The 18,081-nt window shown below is 43.2% G+C and overlaps 1 protein-coding gene and 1 pseudogene across 5 annotated transcripts in view; one reads left to right on the top strand and one right to left on the bottom strand.

Annotated features, from left to right (window-relative positions):
- The window catches only part of hspbap1 (hspb associated protein 1), a 59,619-nt gene that overhangs the window by 27,880 nt on the left and 13,658 nt on the right, over positions 1 to 18,081 (bottom strand). For all 5 annotated transcript variants that reach the window (XM_060929714.1, XM_060929713.1, XM_060929715.1 and 2 more), the window contains exons 3-4: positions 16,321 to 16,505; positions 12,967 to 13,103 (exon numbers count right to left, since the gene is read on the bottom strand). In XM_060929714.1, coding sequence (XP_060785697.1) covers positions 12,967 to 13,103; positions 16,321 to 16,505 — 322 coding nt within the window. The remainder of the gene's footprint in view (positions 1 to 12,966; positions 13,104 to 16,320; positions 16,506 to 18,081) is intronic.
- Positions 3,733 to 7,142, top strand: LOC132891774 (zinc finger BED domain-containing protein 4-like; annotated as a pseudogene).

Consider the following 18,081-nt stretch of genomic DNA (forward strand, 5'->3'; position numbering starts at 1 on the left):
CAGTACGAGTACCTTATCTCCCGGAGTGAACTCTCTAAGGCGCGTACCCTTGTTGTACAGGCGGGCTTGCCGTTCCTGGGCCTGCCGCAAATTCTCCTGAGTTAGGTGTGTGAGTGTGTGGAGTTTTGCGCGCAGGTCCATAACGTACTGAATTTCGTTCTTACTTTGTGAAGGTCCCTCCTCCCAATTTTCCCGCAGCACGTCCAGGATGCCGCGCGGCTTACGCCCATATAATAATTCAAACGGGGAGAACCCCGTGGAGGCTTGGGGGACCTCTCGCACTGAGAACAGCAAGGGTTCGAGCCACTTATCCCAGTTACGTGCGTCCTCACTTACGAATTTTTTAATAATATTTTTGAGGGTGCGGTTGAATCGTTCCACTAAACCGTCCGTTTGTGGGTGATACACGCTGGTGCGGATCGGCTTAATCCCCAATAACCCATACAGTTCGCGCAGTGTTCGTGACATAAACGTAGTGCCTTGATCAGTCAGAATCTCTTTCGGGATTCCAACTCGGGAGATGACACGGAAGAGTGCCTCGGCAATACTGCGTGCTGAGATATTGCGCAGAGGCACTGCTTCCGGGTATCGCGTTGCATAGTCCACCAGAACTAATATAAAGCGGTACCCTCGTGCTGACCGATCTAATGGCCCGACGAGATCCATCCCAATTCTCTCAAACGGGGTCTCGATTAGCGGTAGAGGGCGCAAAGGCGCTTTTGGAATGGCCGCTGGGTTTACTAACTGGCATTCGCGGCATGCCGTACACCACCTACGAACATCGCCGCGAATCCCCGGCCAATAGAAACGGGCCATTATTCGGGCTAGTGTTTTATCCTGCCCCAAGTGTCCGGCCATGGGATTAAAGTGAGCCGCCTGGAATACCAATTCCCGGCGGCTCTTCGGAATTAAAAGCTGCGTGACTCGCTCTTTAGTTTGAGTGTCCTGCGTCACTCGGTATAATCTATCCTTCATAATCGCGAAGTAGGGGAAGGACGGGGTGGCGTTCGGCGGGAGCGTTTGACCATCGATTACTCTCACTTGGTCAAATGCATGCCGCAGAGTCTCGTCTCGCGACTGCTCTAATGGGAAATCCGCGAGGGATTCCCCAAGAGAGAGAGGAGGAGCCGGCGGCTCCTCACTCTGACGCGGAGATGACGTAGACGGCTCTGTGACAGCTGCTCCCGCCAAAGCGACACCGGGACCTCCCCCTGTCAAATGGCAGGACCCACTCTTGACTAGGCGCGTCATTAAACCCCGAAATCCCGGCCAATCAGTCCCCAAAATTAGAGAGTGGGTAAGGCGAGGATTAACCGCCTTCACTATAAATTTTTCCCCTCTGAAAATAATGTGGACCGACACCAAAGGGTAGCTGTGAACATCCCCGTGCACACATAACACCTTCACCCCTTGTGCTCCCCCCAATGCCTCGTTTTGAACCAGGCTTTGGCGAATTGAGGTCTGATTACAACCAGAATCCACCAGCGCCTGATATGTAGCCCCTTGGATACTCACCGGTATGCGATACGCTCCGGCCCGATCGAGGGCGGCCTCTGGCGCGTCGGGGATCCGAACCACCGCGCCCACTTCCATTGCCGTGCACTGCTGCTGCAGGTGGCCCGGCTCCCCGCAGCGCCAGCAAACCGGCCCGGGCTTTCCCTCTGCACCGGTGATCTGGGGCTCACTCACCTGAGGTGGGGGAGAGACAGACACAGAAGGGAGAAACGGGAGGGCACCGCGGGTGCGGCGGGCCGGCTGGGGGGGTGCCGGCCCCCGCCTCCGCGGAGGGGGAATGGGGCGAGGACAGGACACAGGAGGAGGGGGAGAGAGAGAGAGAGAGAGAAGAGGAGAGAAGAGAAGATGCCATCTGCTGTCCTGCCGCCGGGACAGCCGCCAGATGATCCTCCGCCAGCTCGACTGCCTGATCCAGCGATGCCGGGCGGTGGCACTGGACCCACTCCGCGGTTCCGGCTGGTAAGCGGGCGATGAACTGTTCCAGTACCACCTGGTCGACGATTCCCTTGGCGTCGCGATCGTTGGCCCTCAGCCACCGCCAGCAGGCGTCCCGGAGCTGCTGGCCGAACGCGAACGGCCGGCCGACTTCCTCCAGTCGCAGCGCGCGGAAGCGCTGGCGCTGTTGCTCCGGTGTGCGCCCCACGCGCTGGAGGACGGCCCGGCGAAGGTCCGCGTAGGCCAGCCGGCGGTCGGCGGGGAGCTGTAGCGCGGCCAGCTGTGCCTCTCCCGTGAGCAGGGGGAGGAGGCGCGCCGCACGCTGCTCCATCGGCCACCCCGAGGCTTCGGCGACCTGTTCAAACAACGTGATGAACGCCTCGGGGTCGTCCTGCGGGCCCATCTTGGTGACAATGAGGGGAGACGGGCCCGCGGCCGGAGCGCTGGTGGACCCCGCCGACGCGAGGAGATGCCGGAACGCCTCGCGATCTTCCTGCTGGGCCAGCACCAGGGCTTCGAAGCGCTGCTCCTGCTCCTTTCGGAGCGTGACGAGTGCCTGGTGCTGGCTTTGCTGAGCCGTGGCGAGGGCGTGGACCAGATCGGCGAACGGGGAGGATTCCATGGGGCTGCGGGTTTGGTGCTCCACTGTCCCGGGTTTCGGCACCACTGTAAACGACCCTACGTGTGGGTGGAGCACAGAGGACGGCAGGACAGAGATCAGGTTTTATAAATTGGCTTTATTGCCACACTTTTCAGTCTAACAATACTTTTCACAGACACACACACAACTGGCGTCTGGTTCAGGGTTGAGCTCCATCTGCTCTCGCTCTCCCTCCTGATATAGGGCGCAGTCACTGGGAAGACACACAAACAGGTTAATTGCTCTCAGGTGACGTGATTCTGCCACTTACCTTCCCTGACTCCGCCCTCCTGTCACAGACCGGCGCTTGACCACGCCCCCGCTGCCACAACTCTATAAAACATTTCTAAAAGCGGAGTCAGGAATTTGTTTTTAAATTTCTTATAAATTTCAATTGGAAGGCTGTTGGGCCCCGGCATTTTCCCTGTTGTAATACTATCAATTGCTGCAGATCGTTCCTCTACTGTAATATCTTTCTCTAAAGTAGCCCTAAGAGCTTCTGGTATAATGGGTATATTTATTCTATCTAGAAAGGCTTTTAGCTCCAAATTGTCGTGGATTTATTTCTGAAATATAGAGTCCTTTATAAAATTTCCTGAAAGTTTCATTTATTTCTGTTGGGTCTACAATGGTTTCTCCTTGGCCATTCTGCAGTGAGGTGATAGAGCTTTCACTCTGTAACTGCTTGAGGCGCCATGCTAACACTTTCCCAGGTTTTTCTCCCTGATCATAGAATGTTTGCTTAAGTCACAGCAGACTGGCCATCGCTTTTGATGCAGATAGTTCATTATATTGTGCTCTAAGCAGCAATAGACTTTGACAGGATTCTGGGAACCTTGTTTGGTAATACTCATTTTCTAATACCCTTATTTTTGCCTCTAAATTTTTTGCATTTTGAAATGTCTGTTTTGCTTTAGAACTAGTAATGCTGATTATTTGGCCCCTGATAAAGGCCTTAAAGGCTTCCCGTTAGAGGTTTTTGGGCCATTTTTCACTTACCGGTCCATATCGGTGTTGGCCTCGTCATATCAGTCTTTGCCGACATTTGTCTAAATGCGCCCTCATGTGTTAAATCCAATGTAGGCATACAGCTTGGTCAAATGTATTGCAACTAAAAAGTATGACTGTCTGTTTTATAAACATCAAATTAATTAAACTGTTTATTTTGTAATAAGCCTACCATAAAACCACTTTAGCCTACTGTGGTTCGGTTGGGAATATAACCAAAACATAGGCTGCCCACCCAGCAAAGACGCTTGGAAACATGGCTCAGCCTGTGGAGGAAGAAATTAATTCACGGGACATCCAAGAAATGGAACAGGTAGGTTTAACACCTCTTTTGGCAAAATAACATAGGCAGGTTTAAGTAAGACTGTATACCTCAAAATGAATCTGATGTTGTAACGTTAGTGAAATGTAGAGTAGCCTTGCCTTGGTTTAACTTAGCCTTACGTTACGTAACCCTTACGTTAGCTATTACGAGAGAATACTAGCAGTCTTTTAGCATGGCCAGTGCCCGTGACTATTTTCATTTTATTGTGTAGCTTAGTCTACGTTGTTTAAATTTAGGTCATAGCAGGCTAAATCTCATATAGAGTTCTCAGTCAGTCAGCTGGCATTTGGTAACGCAGGCTAACTTCAGTCTCTTGGTCAAATCATAGACCCTACTGCCTGTCACTTTTCAGACGTATCATAACCTAAAGGGGAAAATCCACATGAAACGTGTTCTCGCTTTATAATTAGATCTCTGCTCCTGTAGAAATAGGGGGTCCGCTTCCACTTACGGAAGGTTGTTGTAATGCCATAGCCTAAAAATCTAATGTTACTCATTGGTTTTTTTTTTTTACTCCTGCTGTTTGGCATGTTGCTCTCGCACGAACTCAAATAATACTAAGCAGACTAACTTTAACTAATTCTACTTTAGGGACATTGAATAGATTACGTGTACGTGAATATTTTTATTCACATTGTAGGTCATTGCAGTAGACACAAGTCCCTCTCGCTGCTGCGCGCGCACACACACACACACAACGTCCCACAGCTCTCTGCATTCTGAGCTTGTGAGTCGCACGCACTTCCCGGGGAGTGCATGCATCTTGTCAGCAGCCTATCAGCGTGGAGAATAGCATACCGTACATAGTAGGCCTAGGCATAGACGAATTAACAGTAGCCTATTATCTGCTTCTTCTGCTATGTCCTGGCTATGCATCTGTGAAAATAAATTTAGGCTACTGTAACGTAGGTATTTAATTCAAAAACTATGATGAATGTAACGAGCTGCAGAATAAATAACCATGGAAATTTGCTGTATGATAATGGCCATGTTAAAATAGGCATAGGCTACACTAATACTAATGTCAATAAAAACATGATTTTAGTTGTGTTATTCTGCTGCACTTTGACTACTACAAAGCCTAGCCTACAACAGAACACACACACACACACACTGTTTAATTAAACATTTGCATTCAATTCATAATTGCTTTCTAATTCATTACAGATGTCTGGACAAAAAAGTGGACCATAAAGTGTGATTTGGAAACACTTTACAGAACAACCACCAGGAACTGCATCGTGCAAGGAATGCAACAGCACTGTGAAGCTAGTCTCTGAGACATCAAAAACAAAAAATACTTCAAACACGTGGTCTCATCTAAAAGTTCATCATGCCAATCTCTATCAGGCCACACAGGCAAAACAAAAGATGACATCCTCCACTTCTAAAACTGCCGTTCAGCCCACTCTTGTACAGGTGTATGACCATCAACTAAAGTGGAAGGATACAGACAAGAGGTCAAAGAATCTTGACAAGGTGATTGCTGAAATGATTGCAACTGACAATCAGCCTTTCACCATGGTCAGCGACATTGGATTTAGACACCTTAGGAGTACTGCTGAACAACATTACCATTTAAAGAGGGAGAAATTTTAATTGCACTGAAGTAATACCCTCCATCTGTAATCAGAGTAAAGAAAAGGTCAAATCTATACTCACTCCTGAGTTTGCTGAGAAACACTTGTCTTTTACTACTGACTACTGGACAGGATCGACTGCATCGTTGAGGGGTCTCACCTGCCATTTTATCGATGCTGATTGGAAGCGACAGCAAGTTGTCCTGAACACAAAATCTGTGGATGGGCCTCATATAGGAGACTACATCAGTGAGTTGTTCTTGAGCATGATGGAGGAATGGGGTGTGGAGAAAGATCGTGTGACTCTTGTTCTGAGAGATAGTGGATCTAATATGATCAAAGGAATGCGTGTAGCTGAAGTCACAGATTTCAGTTGCTGTGCTCATACATTGCAGCTTGTTGTAATTGATGGAATAGCTAGTCAGAGGTCAGTCATAAATGTCATTGCAATGCTTAAGACCTGTGTGAAGCACTTTTCTCATTCCACCGAAGCCAGATGATGTCTATCAGGAATACAAAAAGACTTGGACCTTCCTCAGCATGGACTGATTCAATCAACTCCGACTCACTAGAACTCAACACTTCACATGTTAGCTAGAATATTAGAACAAAAGAGTGTTAAACATTTATGCCACTGAGTGTGTGTGTGTGTGGGGGGGGGGGGGTTTACATCTCTCAACGCTGACCAGTGGTGGATTGTTTCAAACCTAGTTGACACTCTTACACCAATAAAGGAGGTGACTCTTCAAATGAGTCACTATCAGAGCTCAATGTCATGTGTGATCCCAAGTGTTCAGGTCCTGAGGATGCTCCTGAAGGATGAGGGGCCCTCCACATTGGGAATCCAGACCATGCAGCAAGAAATGCTAGAGAGCCTAAATTGATGCTTTGCCAAAGTGGAGGGTGTTCCATGTGTGGTTCTTGCCTGTTTACTGGACCCTCGATATAAGCATCATGCTTTCACCTTACAGGACACACTGACAAAGGCCAGGAAATGGCGGCTTGAAGACATGCAGGGCCTGGGAGAGGCTTCTGTCAGTGGGCCAACATAAGAGACACAGGAAGGAGGAGGAGATGGAGCTCTAACAGCATCAAGTTGTGCAAAAAGACCAAAGGTGGCTCAGCCACGACAAGGAAGGCTTGTTGATCAGATGTATGACACTTTATTTGGAAGACACACACAAGCAACATCAACAACAATTGTTACTCTGGAAGATGAGCTTCAGCACTACCTAAGAGAGCCAATGATGGATCACCCCAATGGGAAACCAGTGGATCGGTGGAGGCAAAACCTGAGCAGATTTCCGACACTGGCAGATGAAGCGAGGAAATGCCTAGGCCCTCCTCCTTCATCTGTTCCTAGTGAAAGAGTATTCAGTGAGGTGGGGGCCATATATGGAAAAAAAAAAACCAACCAAGCCAGCTATTAGGGGGAACAGCAGAGACCCTCTGCTTCCTGTACTACAATTTAGTCCTTCTGAACTGGGAGTACTGATTGCATTGAATGTTGTTCTGTTCTAAACATTTGAAGTCTATGGACTTAAGACTGTGTTTTTGTTACTTAACATTTTCAACAATGCAGAAAGATTTCTATTTTTTTTCTACTTTTTCTCAATCATTTTGGAGTCTATGGATTTAAAGCAGTGTGTTTTTTTGTTACTTTACATTTTCAGCAGTAGCCTACAGAAAGTTCTCTATTTTTCAATTTCTCAATTAAAAAAAAAACATCCTTAACACTACGTTGCCTGCTGTTTCTCAAAGAAGATATTTACAAACAAATTCAGTATATTTCCATAATGTAATTTTGTTATTGCAACAGCCAAATATGATAAATATCGGCCCAGAATATTGGCCAAATATCGATTATCGGTCATCCTAAGCCATTAGATATCGATACCCCCCCCCCCCCCCCCAAAAAAAATAAATAAATAAAAATAAAAAAAACATATCGGTCGACCCCTACTTCCCATCTTATACTCGCTATAGTTTCTGTTGTATTCATTTCAAAATAGAAACTGATTTGTTCATCCAGGAAGGCGACGAAGCCGGGGTCAGCCAACCATTTTTGTTTGCAATGCCAAGTCTTAGCATCTCTCACCTATTTCAGATCCCAATATACTAATGAATTTGGGGCATGGTCTGAAATTAGGATGGCATCATAAGTGCATTCCTTGATTCTATACCTTAGTTCTGCTGATATCAGAAAGAAGTCAATTCTTGAATAGGACTTGTGTACACCGGAGTAACAGGAAAACTTTAAATCATCAGGATTTTCTTCCTTCCAGATATCAATTAGATTCAATTCTTTCATGAAGTGATGTATTATTGCCCTACTACGAACGGGAGACTGGTCAACTCCCGAGCTCCTGTCCCTCACCGGATCTAGTGTACTGCCACTACACACTTACCAGGAAGAGCGGATAAAATAAGAAACAGGTTTTGAAAAAAGTTGGGATCATCAGTATTTGGTGCATAAATATTTGCCAAAACTACTTGTTCCTTCAGTAGATTTCCCTGAATAATAAGGTATTGTCCAAATTTGTCTTTAATAACCTTATTCACCTGTAATGGTATAGACTCATGAACCAAAATAGTAACACCTCTCGCTTGAGAGTTAAATGGTGCAGAGTAGACATTACCTCTCCACCTCCTCCTAATTTTCAGATCATCACTGTACATCAGGTGGGTTTCTTGAAGAAACACAATATTAGATTGCATTAATTTAATCCTATTCATGACTTGTTTGACCTTCTTAAGTTTTTGTAGCCCTCTGCAGTTCCATGGTATGATTTTAATTTTTATCTCATTAGACATTTTGTATAGCTGGTGTTCAATTTCCCCAACATTTGAAAGCATTTGCAGAAAGGAAAAAATAAAACTGACGTGAGACAAACATAAATAATGCCATTGGCAACCACTATACAGACACCCAAACCATAACCCATATCCAGGTTCCTTAGCCTGAATATTCTCCCCCTCTAATCTTAAAGCTTCCAAATAGCTGTTAACTGTTCCATCCTCAAGGTGAGGACAGTACCACGGAGTTACAAAAAAAAAAAAGGTACTTATAACAGTGTTTAGGCGGCACGGTGGTGTAGTGGTTAGCGCTGTCACCTCAAAGCAAGAAGGTCCTGGGTTCGAGCCCCGGGGCCGGCGAGGGCCTTTCTGTGTGGAGTTTGCATGTTCTCCCTGTGTCCGCGTGGGTTTCCTCCGGGTGCTCCGGTTTCCCCCACAGCCCAAAGACATGCAGGTTAGGTTAACTGGTGACTCTAAATTGACCGTAGGTGTGAATGTGAGTGTGAATGGTTGTCTGTGTCTATGTGTCGGCCCTGTGATGACCTGGCGACTTGTCCAGGGTGTACCCCGCCTCTCGCCCGTAGTCAGCTGGGATAGGCTCCAGCTTGCCTGCGACCCTGTAGAAGGATAAAGCGGCTACAGATAATGAGAGATGAGATGAGATAACAGTGTTTCCCAACCTTTCTTGAGCCACGGCACATATTTTACATTTGAAAAATCCCACGGCATACCACCAAACAAAAATATCACAAAAAAAAAAAATAATTATATATATATATATATATATATATATATATATAAATTTTTTTTTTTTTTTGTGGTCTGGGAAGGATATCCCCCCAGGGAAATTTTGAAAAATAAGGCCTTACAAACCACTTTTCCTGCAATCTGAGCTGTAGTAGATAAAAAATATCTGTTGTCTTTTTTATATATTTACATGAAAATGTGTATCAAATCAATAGGAGTATTGTTTGAATTCAAAATAAAATTTTGGAAAAATAAGGCCTTACAAACCACTTTTCCTGCAATCTGAGCTGTAGTAGATAAAAAAATCTGTTGTCTTTTTTATATATTTACATGAAAATATGTTTCAAATCAATAGGAGTATTGTTTGAATTCAAAATCAAATCACATTCTACATTCAAGGGTATGGTTATAATTCATGATTAACAAAAATGACAAACTAAATTCACATTAAACTTAAGTTCTATTAATTATCAAAATGTTCATATATTAAATAAAATTTCTTAGGGTGACTGACCTTTTCTCCCTATGTCCTCATTAGTTGCATATGATTTCTTCAAGAAGTCTTTTGAAATATTAAGTTTTCAAAACTGTCAGCATTAATTCAGATTTACTGACTATCTATCATATACATGTTCAATGTATTCAATCAAACGAATGCTAAGTTTATGGGATAATGTCTATGTACACTTTATACAATTATTTATAGTTCACAGTCACTTCTCATTTTCATTTGATCATTTCGACGACTTCTTCAGCTTTTTGGCCAAAGACAAACGCTTGTCAGTCCTCTCTTTTGTAAGAACTGTTATGATTGGCTATCATGCTCTCGCCAGCGATGTTTTGGCCAATTACATTGTAGATAACATGTATTCTACCGCGAGACTTAGCGAGACTAAAGATGGCGAAAATGTAAACATGTAACATCGTCGTAGGAATGAATTATGCTTGAGTATCACGAAGGAACATACCCCAACCCCCCTCAATAAATGAAAAAAAAAAAATCTCAACGGATTTGGCATAATATAAAAAGGTTGATTTTTACTCAGAAAAAGCGGAAATCCACTGAAAAGCGGAAAACTCTCATCCCTGCTATCGCTATCACCGCTGTCACACCCGAAGCATTACTAATTCTATTGTTTGAATGGCAACAGGTAGGTACACAGGTTAATTAGCTACCTGCTGCCATCTATTGGAAGAGTATTTAATTGTTCTGCCGGTCACTATACGTCGCTGGCATAGACGAACGAAGACAAATTATTTGCAGTAAATAAATAATTTTCGGAACAATTAAGTGAAATTGGATAATGTCCCACGGTACACCTGATGCTCTCTCATGGCACACTAATGTGCTGCGGCACAGTGGTTGGGAAACACTGACTTATAATACTAACCTTAAACTCCTGTGCTACCAAATGAAAACATTTGTTTGTGAACACACTCCCTTTACTATGAACTAAATGCAACCTTATGCTCAGGTGTCACTGTATTGTTCTGGGAAAACGTAAATTAAAAAAAAAACCTGTATGAATGAGTTAGATTAACCCCCACTGCTTAATAATTACCAAAGTAACAGTTGCAGCCTAAATTATCTTTGAATCTGTATCTTAACACTTCTTTCTTAATAATAAAACTAGAAGAACAACTGCCTAAAGAACTTATTTGTGACAATTTCTAACAAACTACCCCTTTCTTATACATAGTTTCCAGATTATTACCATGTGAAGAGTAACGCAGCTTAAAAGTTATGAAAATAAGCCATGAATATAAGCCTTGAATGTTATCTAATAAACACGAATAACATGGGTGTACTTTTGACATTATAATTAGCGTGAGCTCAGTTCAAACTTGCACCGTTTATTTCACCTATTCGGCTGTTACATTCTACTTCATAAACTACGGTGCTCTTGTTCACCTCCTGATAGTTCGATCTGTTCCCTTTTCTGACCTGATCTGCCTGATAAAGTCCTCTGCCTCGCTGTGGTTATTAAAAATGTGAGACCGTTCCGTATAGGTCACGAGCAGCCAGGCAGGAGGAATGATGCCATACCGGAGTCCCATAGCTCAGAGCTGCCGTCTTGCCTCGTCAAACCCCTTCTGCTTCTTGTGAACACCTGCTGCCACGTCCTGGTAAAACCTCACCGGCTGGTTCTTGTAGAGTATTTCTCTTTTTGTCTTGGCAGCTCTCACCACTGTTTCTTTATCTTTGTAGTTCAGAAACTTCATTATCAGCGTTCTGGGTGAAGGTTTGTTCTGTGTTCTTGGCCCGATTCTGTGTGCCCTCTCCAAGGTTAGATTTGTGCGCCCCGTTGCCAGCTCCAGTGCGTCTGGCAGCCAGCTCTCCAGAAAAGCACACGCGTCTTCACTCTCTGCTCCCTCCAGTAAATTGACAAGCCTCAAATTGGAGCGCCTTGATCTTGTCTCCAGGTCCAGTAGTTTTTCCTCCAGGTCTTTGCTTTTGTTTTCTAAGACTTGCACTTTTGTTTGGAGCGAGGCGAGGCTGTCCTCAGCTGCCAAAATCCTTGTTTCTGCCTCCGTGACACGCTCTGCGCAGTCAGTGATGTTTTTCCTCACATTTTCAATAGTGGCCATGATGCCATCAAACCTGGTGGAAAACTCAGTTTTCATGTTGTTAATAGCAGGCAAGAGGACAGCCGACGTAGAACCGGACTCTTCAGCAGTTCTAACTTTGTTTCTATCCGATGTTGTTTCCTCCGGAGTCAAACTAGCATTAGCCTACTCGGTGTCCATAGCATGGGTGCTAGTCGTGGGTTTGCTGCTGGTGCTCAGCATTGCAAAGTCCGACAGTTTAGCCTGCAAAGTTTTGTTTTGACTTTGGCTGACTTTCCTTTGTGACCCAGGCATTACCTTTAGCTTATCTTGCCACTTGGGAGTATTTTACTAGCCCAAACACAATGTTTTAGAAGGATTTAGTCAACAGGGTAACGGAGCAAGCTAGCACACGTCCACTCAGCATACCGCCATCTTCCGACGACTCACACATTTCGATCTTCCAAAAGCTAAAGTGGTCATGATGTAAATTCAGCCCACTACTGTATCTATCTTCCAAAATAAAATTAAGTAAGCTAATAGTGATAGTATACAGCGACACTGTCCCAGAAAAGGAAAAATAAAAATTTACCACATCTCATCTGAATAATATAAGACACTTGTCTGAATAATATGTTGTCAGTTAGAACTCACCTACTCCTGTGTATCACCTATAAATCTATTTTTATTGTCAATGCACTAAATAGCTGCCAGAGTTTCCAGTTAATGGTGATGAATGACTGAATGTTCTTTTCAGCAGTGTCAATTTTTAAAAAACACTGAAAGGAGTTTTCTGCCATAACATATTATATAAAAGATATTACACAGACAACTCATAATCTCAAAAGCAGTAGGGACATCTACTGCAGTACATCATTTCTGATGTATTACAGAAACTCATTTCTCAGATTGTACACTCTTTCTTCACATTCTGTAGAATCTCAAAAATCCATTAAAAACAGGAAAGATATAGTGTTTCACCAAGGAAGATGTGCCAAGAGATTAGATTCGACTTTTGGGGTTTCTAGGTCACAGATATACAATAGTTTCTTGTAATACGGCTCTGTAATGCAGTTCAAGAGGCTCTTACAGCTCGGACCATTTGGTGAAGGAGACAACGACTTTTGCCATTTGGAAGCTCTGGAATAAAATAACTCTCCTGATCCGAAATCCTTTTTCTTCTCTGCTAACTATATTGTGTTGTTTTTTCTTATATTTTTAACCCTAATTCTAGATCAAACCTGACTGTTGAAGAATATTCACTAGGAATGAACATTCATCAGTATTAGCACTAGTGTCATAAGCCTTAAAAGAAGACTTCAGGCTGGGTGTGCTGTGTTAATGGAGTGTAAGCTCAAGCTCTGTGCCATTACCTGCCTTGAATTTGGAAGACAAGATTGCATCCATAGGAGTCCAGGTGACATGGAGTGTTGGCACCATTCGTACCAACCCAAAGAGTGCTCTCTCTTCCATCACGGCCTGGATAGCCAAAGTCAGACCACACTACATCCTGCAAAACACCTGTCTGGATAAGACTTTCAGTACAGACTCATGTTTTTTAAAATATTTTTTTTGGACTTTTTTCACCTTTATTGGATAGGACAGTGTAGAGACAGGACAGGAAATGAGTGGGAGAGAGATCGGGGAGGGATCAGGAAATGACCTCGGGTCGGAATCGAACCCGGGTCCCCGGATTTATGGTATGGCGCCTTAGCCACCTGAGCCACGACGCCCCCACAGACTCATGCTTTTACTATAAATGCTCACAAAGCTAAAATAAAAGGCGGCGGCTTGTTATTTATCATTCAATTAACTGCTCTATAATGGTTTTGTTGTAAGAAAAAAAATCACCTTTACATAGCATGTCTGATCTGTCATATATCCCTTTTACAAAAAAAACCCAAAACCTGTGCTTGACAATGCTGCCCAGCAACCTGGATAATGAATCCATTTACAGCTGGGAGACTGTAAATAGCAGAGTGTGCAATTGAGGTTTTCAGCAACTTTTAAACGGCACTATTCATCATTTAAGGAAGGCTGATGTCTACAAGTCTCACGGGCTCGGCTTTGGCAGGACTACTGTCTCAAAAGAGAATGACAACAGCTCACGAGCATTTATTATCATTTACAAAGCAGGAGAAAGACTGCAAGAACGGCACATTCAGGTCAGACTAACCTTGTGGCAAACTTTAAAACAGCTTCTCCGCCATTACCATCTGCAGTCTGACTGACTGAAAACAAGAGCTGGGAAAAACGCACTCAATGATTTATTGCTCCAATTTCGTCAGAAAGCCTGTGTGTTTCCAAAAGCACCTTTGTGTAAAGATACAAACAATAGAAGAAACGCACCGACACAGAAGAAAGAAGCTATAATGAAGAATCATGCCTGTTAGAATTTGTTAGATTAAAAACATAACAAAAGGCTACTTCATAATAGCGAAGGATAAGCTGCTTTTTAATCATGCGAGTGATTCACTAAGCTGGGACCATGAGACGCTTTGAAACTACAAAAGTTCTATTTAGCCCTGCAACAATTACTACACACTTCACTAATTACAATGCTTTGATCTGATTGGAATTATTTCATTTTATCATGCTTAATGTTCGATTTCAGACTTAAAAGTTGGTTGAATAAACAGTCAATGCTCATTTTTAATTATTTTCTTGTTGTAATCAAACTGCAGCACCATTGCATTCTAGTTTTTATTCTCAGTCAAAGACTGAGGGGGGAATGGAGGGGCTGAGGATGTGCACGTGTGAGGTAGGACTTTCTCAGACAGTCTCAATTGACTCGATTAATTTAAAGCCTATTTAATTAAATCAGTCATGCTATGATGAAAACAGAGCCATATTACATCATTCACAACACAAAATTGCCATTTATCAGTTAAAGAAAGTGGCTTCAAGGGTGACAGTAACAAAAATTAACTAAAAAAAAATGGAGGTGATAAGAATGCATGCGAATTGAAAAGGAGTGATACATTATCAGTTGATTTAATAAACTTGATTGACATTTTATTTGAAACAGTGTTGATTTGATAATCAACTCAACTGGCATTTATCATCTACAGAAAGCAATTTTTGTTACTCCTGCCCAATATGTCAACACACGCACACGAGTCAGAAAGAGGAGCAACAGCAGCATTAACAACACTTCTCGAGGCCAAGGTCAGAGCCAGCGCTCACGTGCAAGCAATTTTTGTTACTTCTGCTATTTTTCATTTAAGAAAAGTGGCCTCAAGGGCGGAAGTAACAAATATCGCTTGCTGTAAATGATAAATGTCAGTTGAGATGATTACCAGAGCAACACTATTTCAAATAAAATGTCAATCACGTTTATCAAATCAACTGATAATTTATCACTCTATTTTTCAACTCTCATGCATTTTCATCACCTCCATTTTTTTTTTTTTTTAAAGATATTTTTTTGGGCTTTTTGCACCTTTATTGGATAGGACAGTGTAGAGACAGGAAATGAGCGGGAGAGAGACGGGAAGGGATCGGGAAATGACCTCGGGCCGGAATCGAACCCGGGTCGCCCGCATTCATGGTATGGCGCCTTAACCACCTGAGCCACGACGCCCCCATCACCTCCATTTTTATCAGTTCATTTTTGTTATTTGATAAATACTCATACTCAATGATGGGGGCTGGGAGAGGTAGGAGGACGTTAACAAAGAGTTCATGATGTAGAGAAGTACCAAACAGTCGACTCTTTTGCCCCTTTTCCACCAAAGCAGTTCCAGGGCTGGTTCGGGGCCAGTGCTTAGTTTGGAACCGGGTTTTCTGTTTCCACTGACAAAGAACTGGCTCTGGGGCCAGAAAAACCGGTTCCAGGCTAGCACCAACTCTTTGCTGGGCCAGAGGAAAGAACCGCTTACGCCAGCGGGGGGGCCGAGTTGTTAAAACCAACAACAAGAACAAGACCGCGAAAGATCGCCATTTTTAAGCAACGAGAAGCAGCAGCTGTACAAACGCGAAGTCATCCATTATTATTATTGTTGTTGCTGCTGCTGCTGCTTCTTCCGTGTTGTTTTTGCTTCGATATTCGCGCCAAGGTTTATGCAAACGTAGCGACGTAACTGACGTATACAGCGACGTAATGACGTATACAACGACGTAACTGACGTATACAGCGACGTAATGACGTATACAACGACGTAACTGACGTATACAGCGACGTAATGACGTGGCTTCCCTTAGCACCGCAAGCTATGGAAAAGCAAACTGGTTCTCAGCTGGCTCGCAAGTTGAACGAGTTGTGAACCAGCACCAGCACTGGCCCCGAACCAGCCCTGGAACTGATTTGGTGGAAAAGGGGTATATGTCAGCATTGGCCTTGCAAGGTTCTGTATGATTTAGTTCATCAGTAGATGGCGTTTTGAGCCATTTTCAACTCCTTAAATGCTGATATTTATAAAAATGGTAATTTCGTCAATATTAACCCCAGCATTGATGTGTTTCATCACAGTACACTCATATAATTTAGTTTACAGCTCAAAAACACATTTAACCATGGAGTAATTTTAATGTACTTATACCCTATGTTCAGTATTGACAAATACATATGCACATTAGCTAATTGTTATGCTTATACTACAATAGTGGCATAAATTCAAGACAATTATTGATCATAATTGCACATCTGGCAATATAATTAAAAAAAAAAAAAAACACAGCATGTTTGATTTGAGATGTAAGAAAATCGACCTTGTATGTTAGTTTACCTTAAACATGGTGGCCTTGTCCTGAAAAAGAAGCGCAATATACTTGTAGTCTGCATAAGCCCAGTACTCTGAAAGGGGATAATCAGCAAATGGGCCTTCAGATGCAGCGTCACTTCCCCTCGTCCAACACAGAAACTGCGCAAGAGTTGCTTCAACATATGAGCACTCTGTCTCAAAGAGAGGAGCTGGGGGAAAAAGAAAAATGGTAGACTTAAAAGATGCAGATAGGGAGACAGGTTGTTAGGAAAACTGTCATTGATGGGGCCTCAGCATCAATTTCATGACTATCTGCTCATCCTGAATGTACTACTTATTGATTCAGCACAATGTCTGAATGGAATGTCCTAATATTACCTCAGACAAAAAGTGCATTGTAATGACACAAAGTTTTAATCGTCTCTGCAGTGTTTTTTGTAAATGGCACAAAGCTGCATCTTGGTACACTTGATTTCTGTCTGGTTCAGAATGAAAGGACAATTGATTTATCAGTCAAATTAAATAACACAGTATTGGAAATGTCTACCATTGTTGTGGAGAAGGAACAAATGATCCATCGCCTGTCAACACTGCACACCAGCACACCTTTCAGCAAGATCGTTAAACATAACATTTCAAGCTTGCATTTTTAAAACACTGCATTATTAAAAGGCCTTGCTCTACAGACATGCGAGAATTGAGAGTACATTACACAGGTCATAAAGACCAGAATATATACTTCTCATAACTAAAAAATGTTCATATCAAAATGGTAGCTTTCACTGACAACTTTCATATTGCCTCATCTACTGAGAAAACACTTTTCAGTATGTGTATGCATTATGTAAATTCTATTGTAGATACCAGACATTTACATCTCCTTTAGAAATATTCATCCATTCATCGCCAGTAGCATCTTTATCTCAGTCAGGGGTTTCCCCAGGACACTGGATGTGAGGTAGGAATACACCCTGGATGGGATACCTGCCCACATACTAACAGCACATATTGGTCATGTAAATAAAGGCACAAAGGCCAGAATATTTTTAAGTCCCAGTTCATTTTCAAAATTGTGCATCACAAAATGGAAATACAGAAATTCACAGGCATTTACAGCAAAACTTTCACATTTGAGGCCTTGCATACACAAGCAAAAAAAGTCATCAAGTCATCATTATACTGCAATAAAATGGACTTTTGCCCATCGCTCTTTTTTCTGTCCTGGGCTCCACTCTCCAGCTGTTTCCATGTCTGTTTGATGTCTGTCTTGAGGTCCCTGGACCAGGTGTTCTTGGGCTGGCATCTCTTTCTTGTACCTTCTAAGGGCCTGCCTGGTGTTGCTGGTATTGAGTTTCCAGAGTGTGTGACCGATCCATCCCCATTTTCTTCTCTTGATCTCCTCTTCCACAGGTTGTTGGCCCATTCTCTGCCAGAGATCACTGTTCCTGATAGTATCTGACCAGTGGATGTTGAAAATCCACCTCAGGCAGTTGTTGATGAATGTTTGTGCTTTCGTGATTGTAACTGGTTGTCCTCCATGTCTCTGATCCAAAGAGTAATATTGGTCTGATTTTGGAGCTGAAGAGTCTTTGTCTGCTGGCTTATTTCTTTGCGGTTTAAATGCTCTTCAGTTGGATGAACGAAGCCCTTGCCTTGCCAGTTCTAGTTCTGACATCTGCATCTATGCTGCCTTGTCTGTCTGTTCAGTCCAGGATCATTGGGTCTTTGTGGGTTGTGTTGACTTTGAGGACTTTAGTTTTCTCTTTACTGATGTTGAGGCCTACT

Source organism: Neoarius graeffei, chromosome 9 (genome assembly GCF_027579695.1).
Source record: "Neoarius graeffei isolate fNeoGra1 chromosome 9, fNeoGra1.pri, whole genome shotgun sequence".
Taxonomy (NCBI): domain Eukaryota; kingdom Metazoa; phylum Chordata; class Actinopteri; order Siluriformes; family Ariidae; genus Neoarius; species Neoarius graeffei.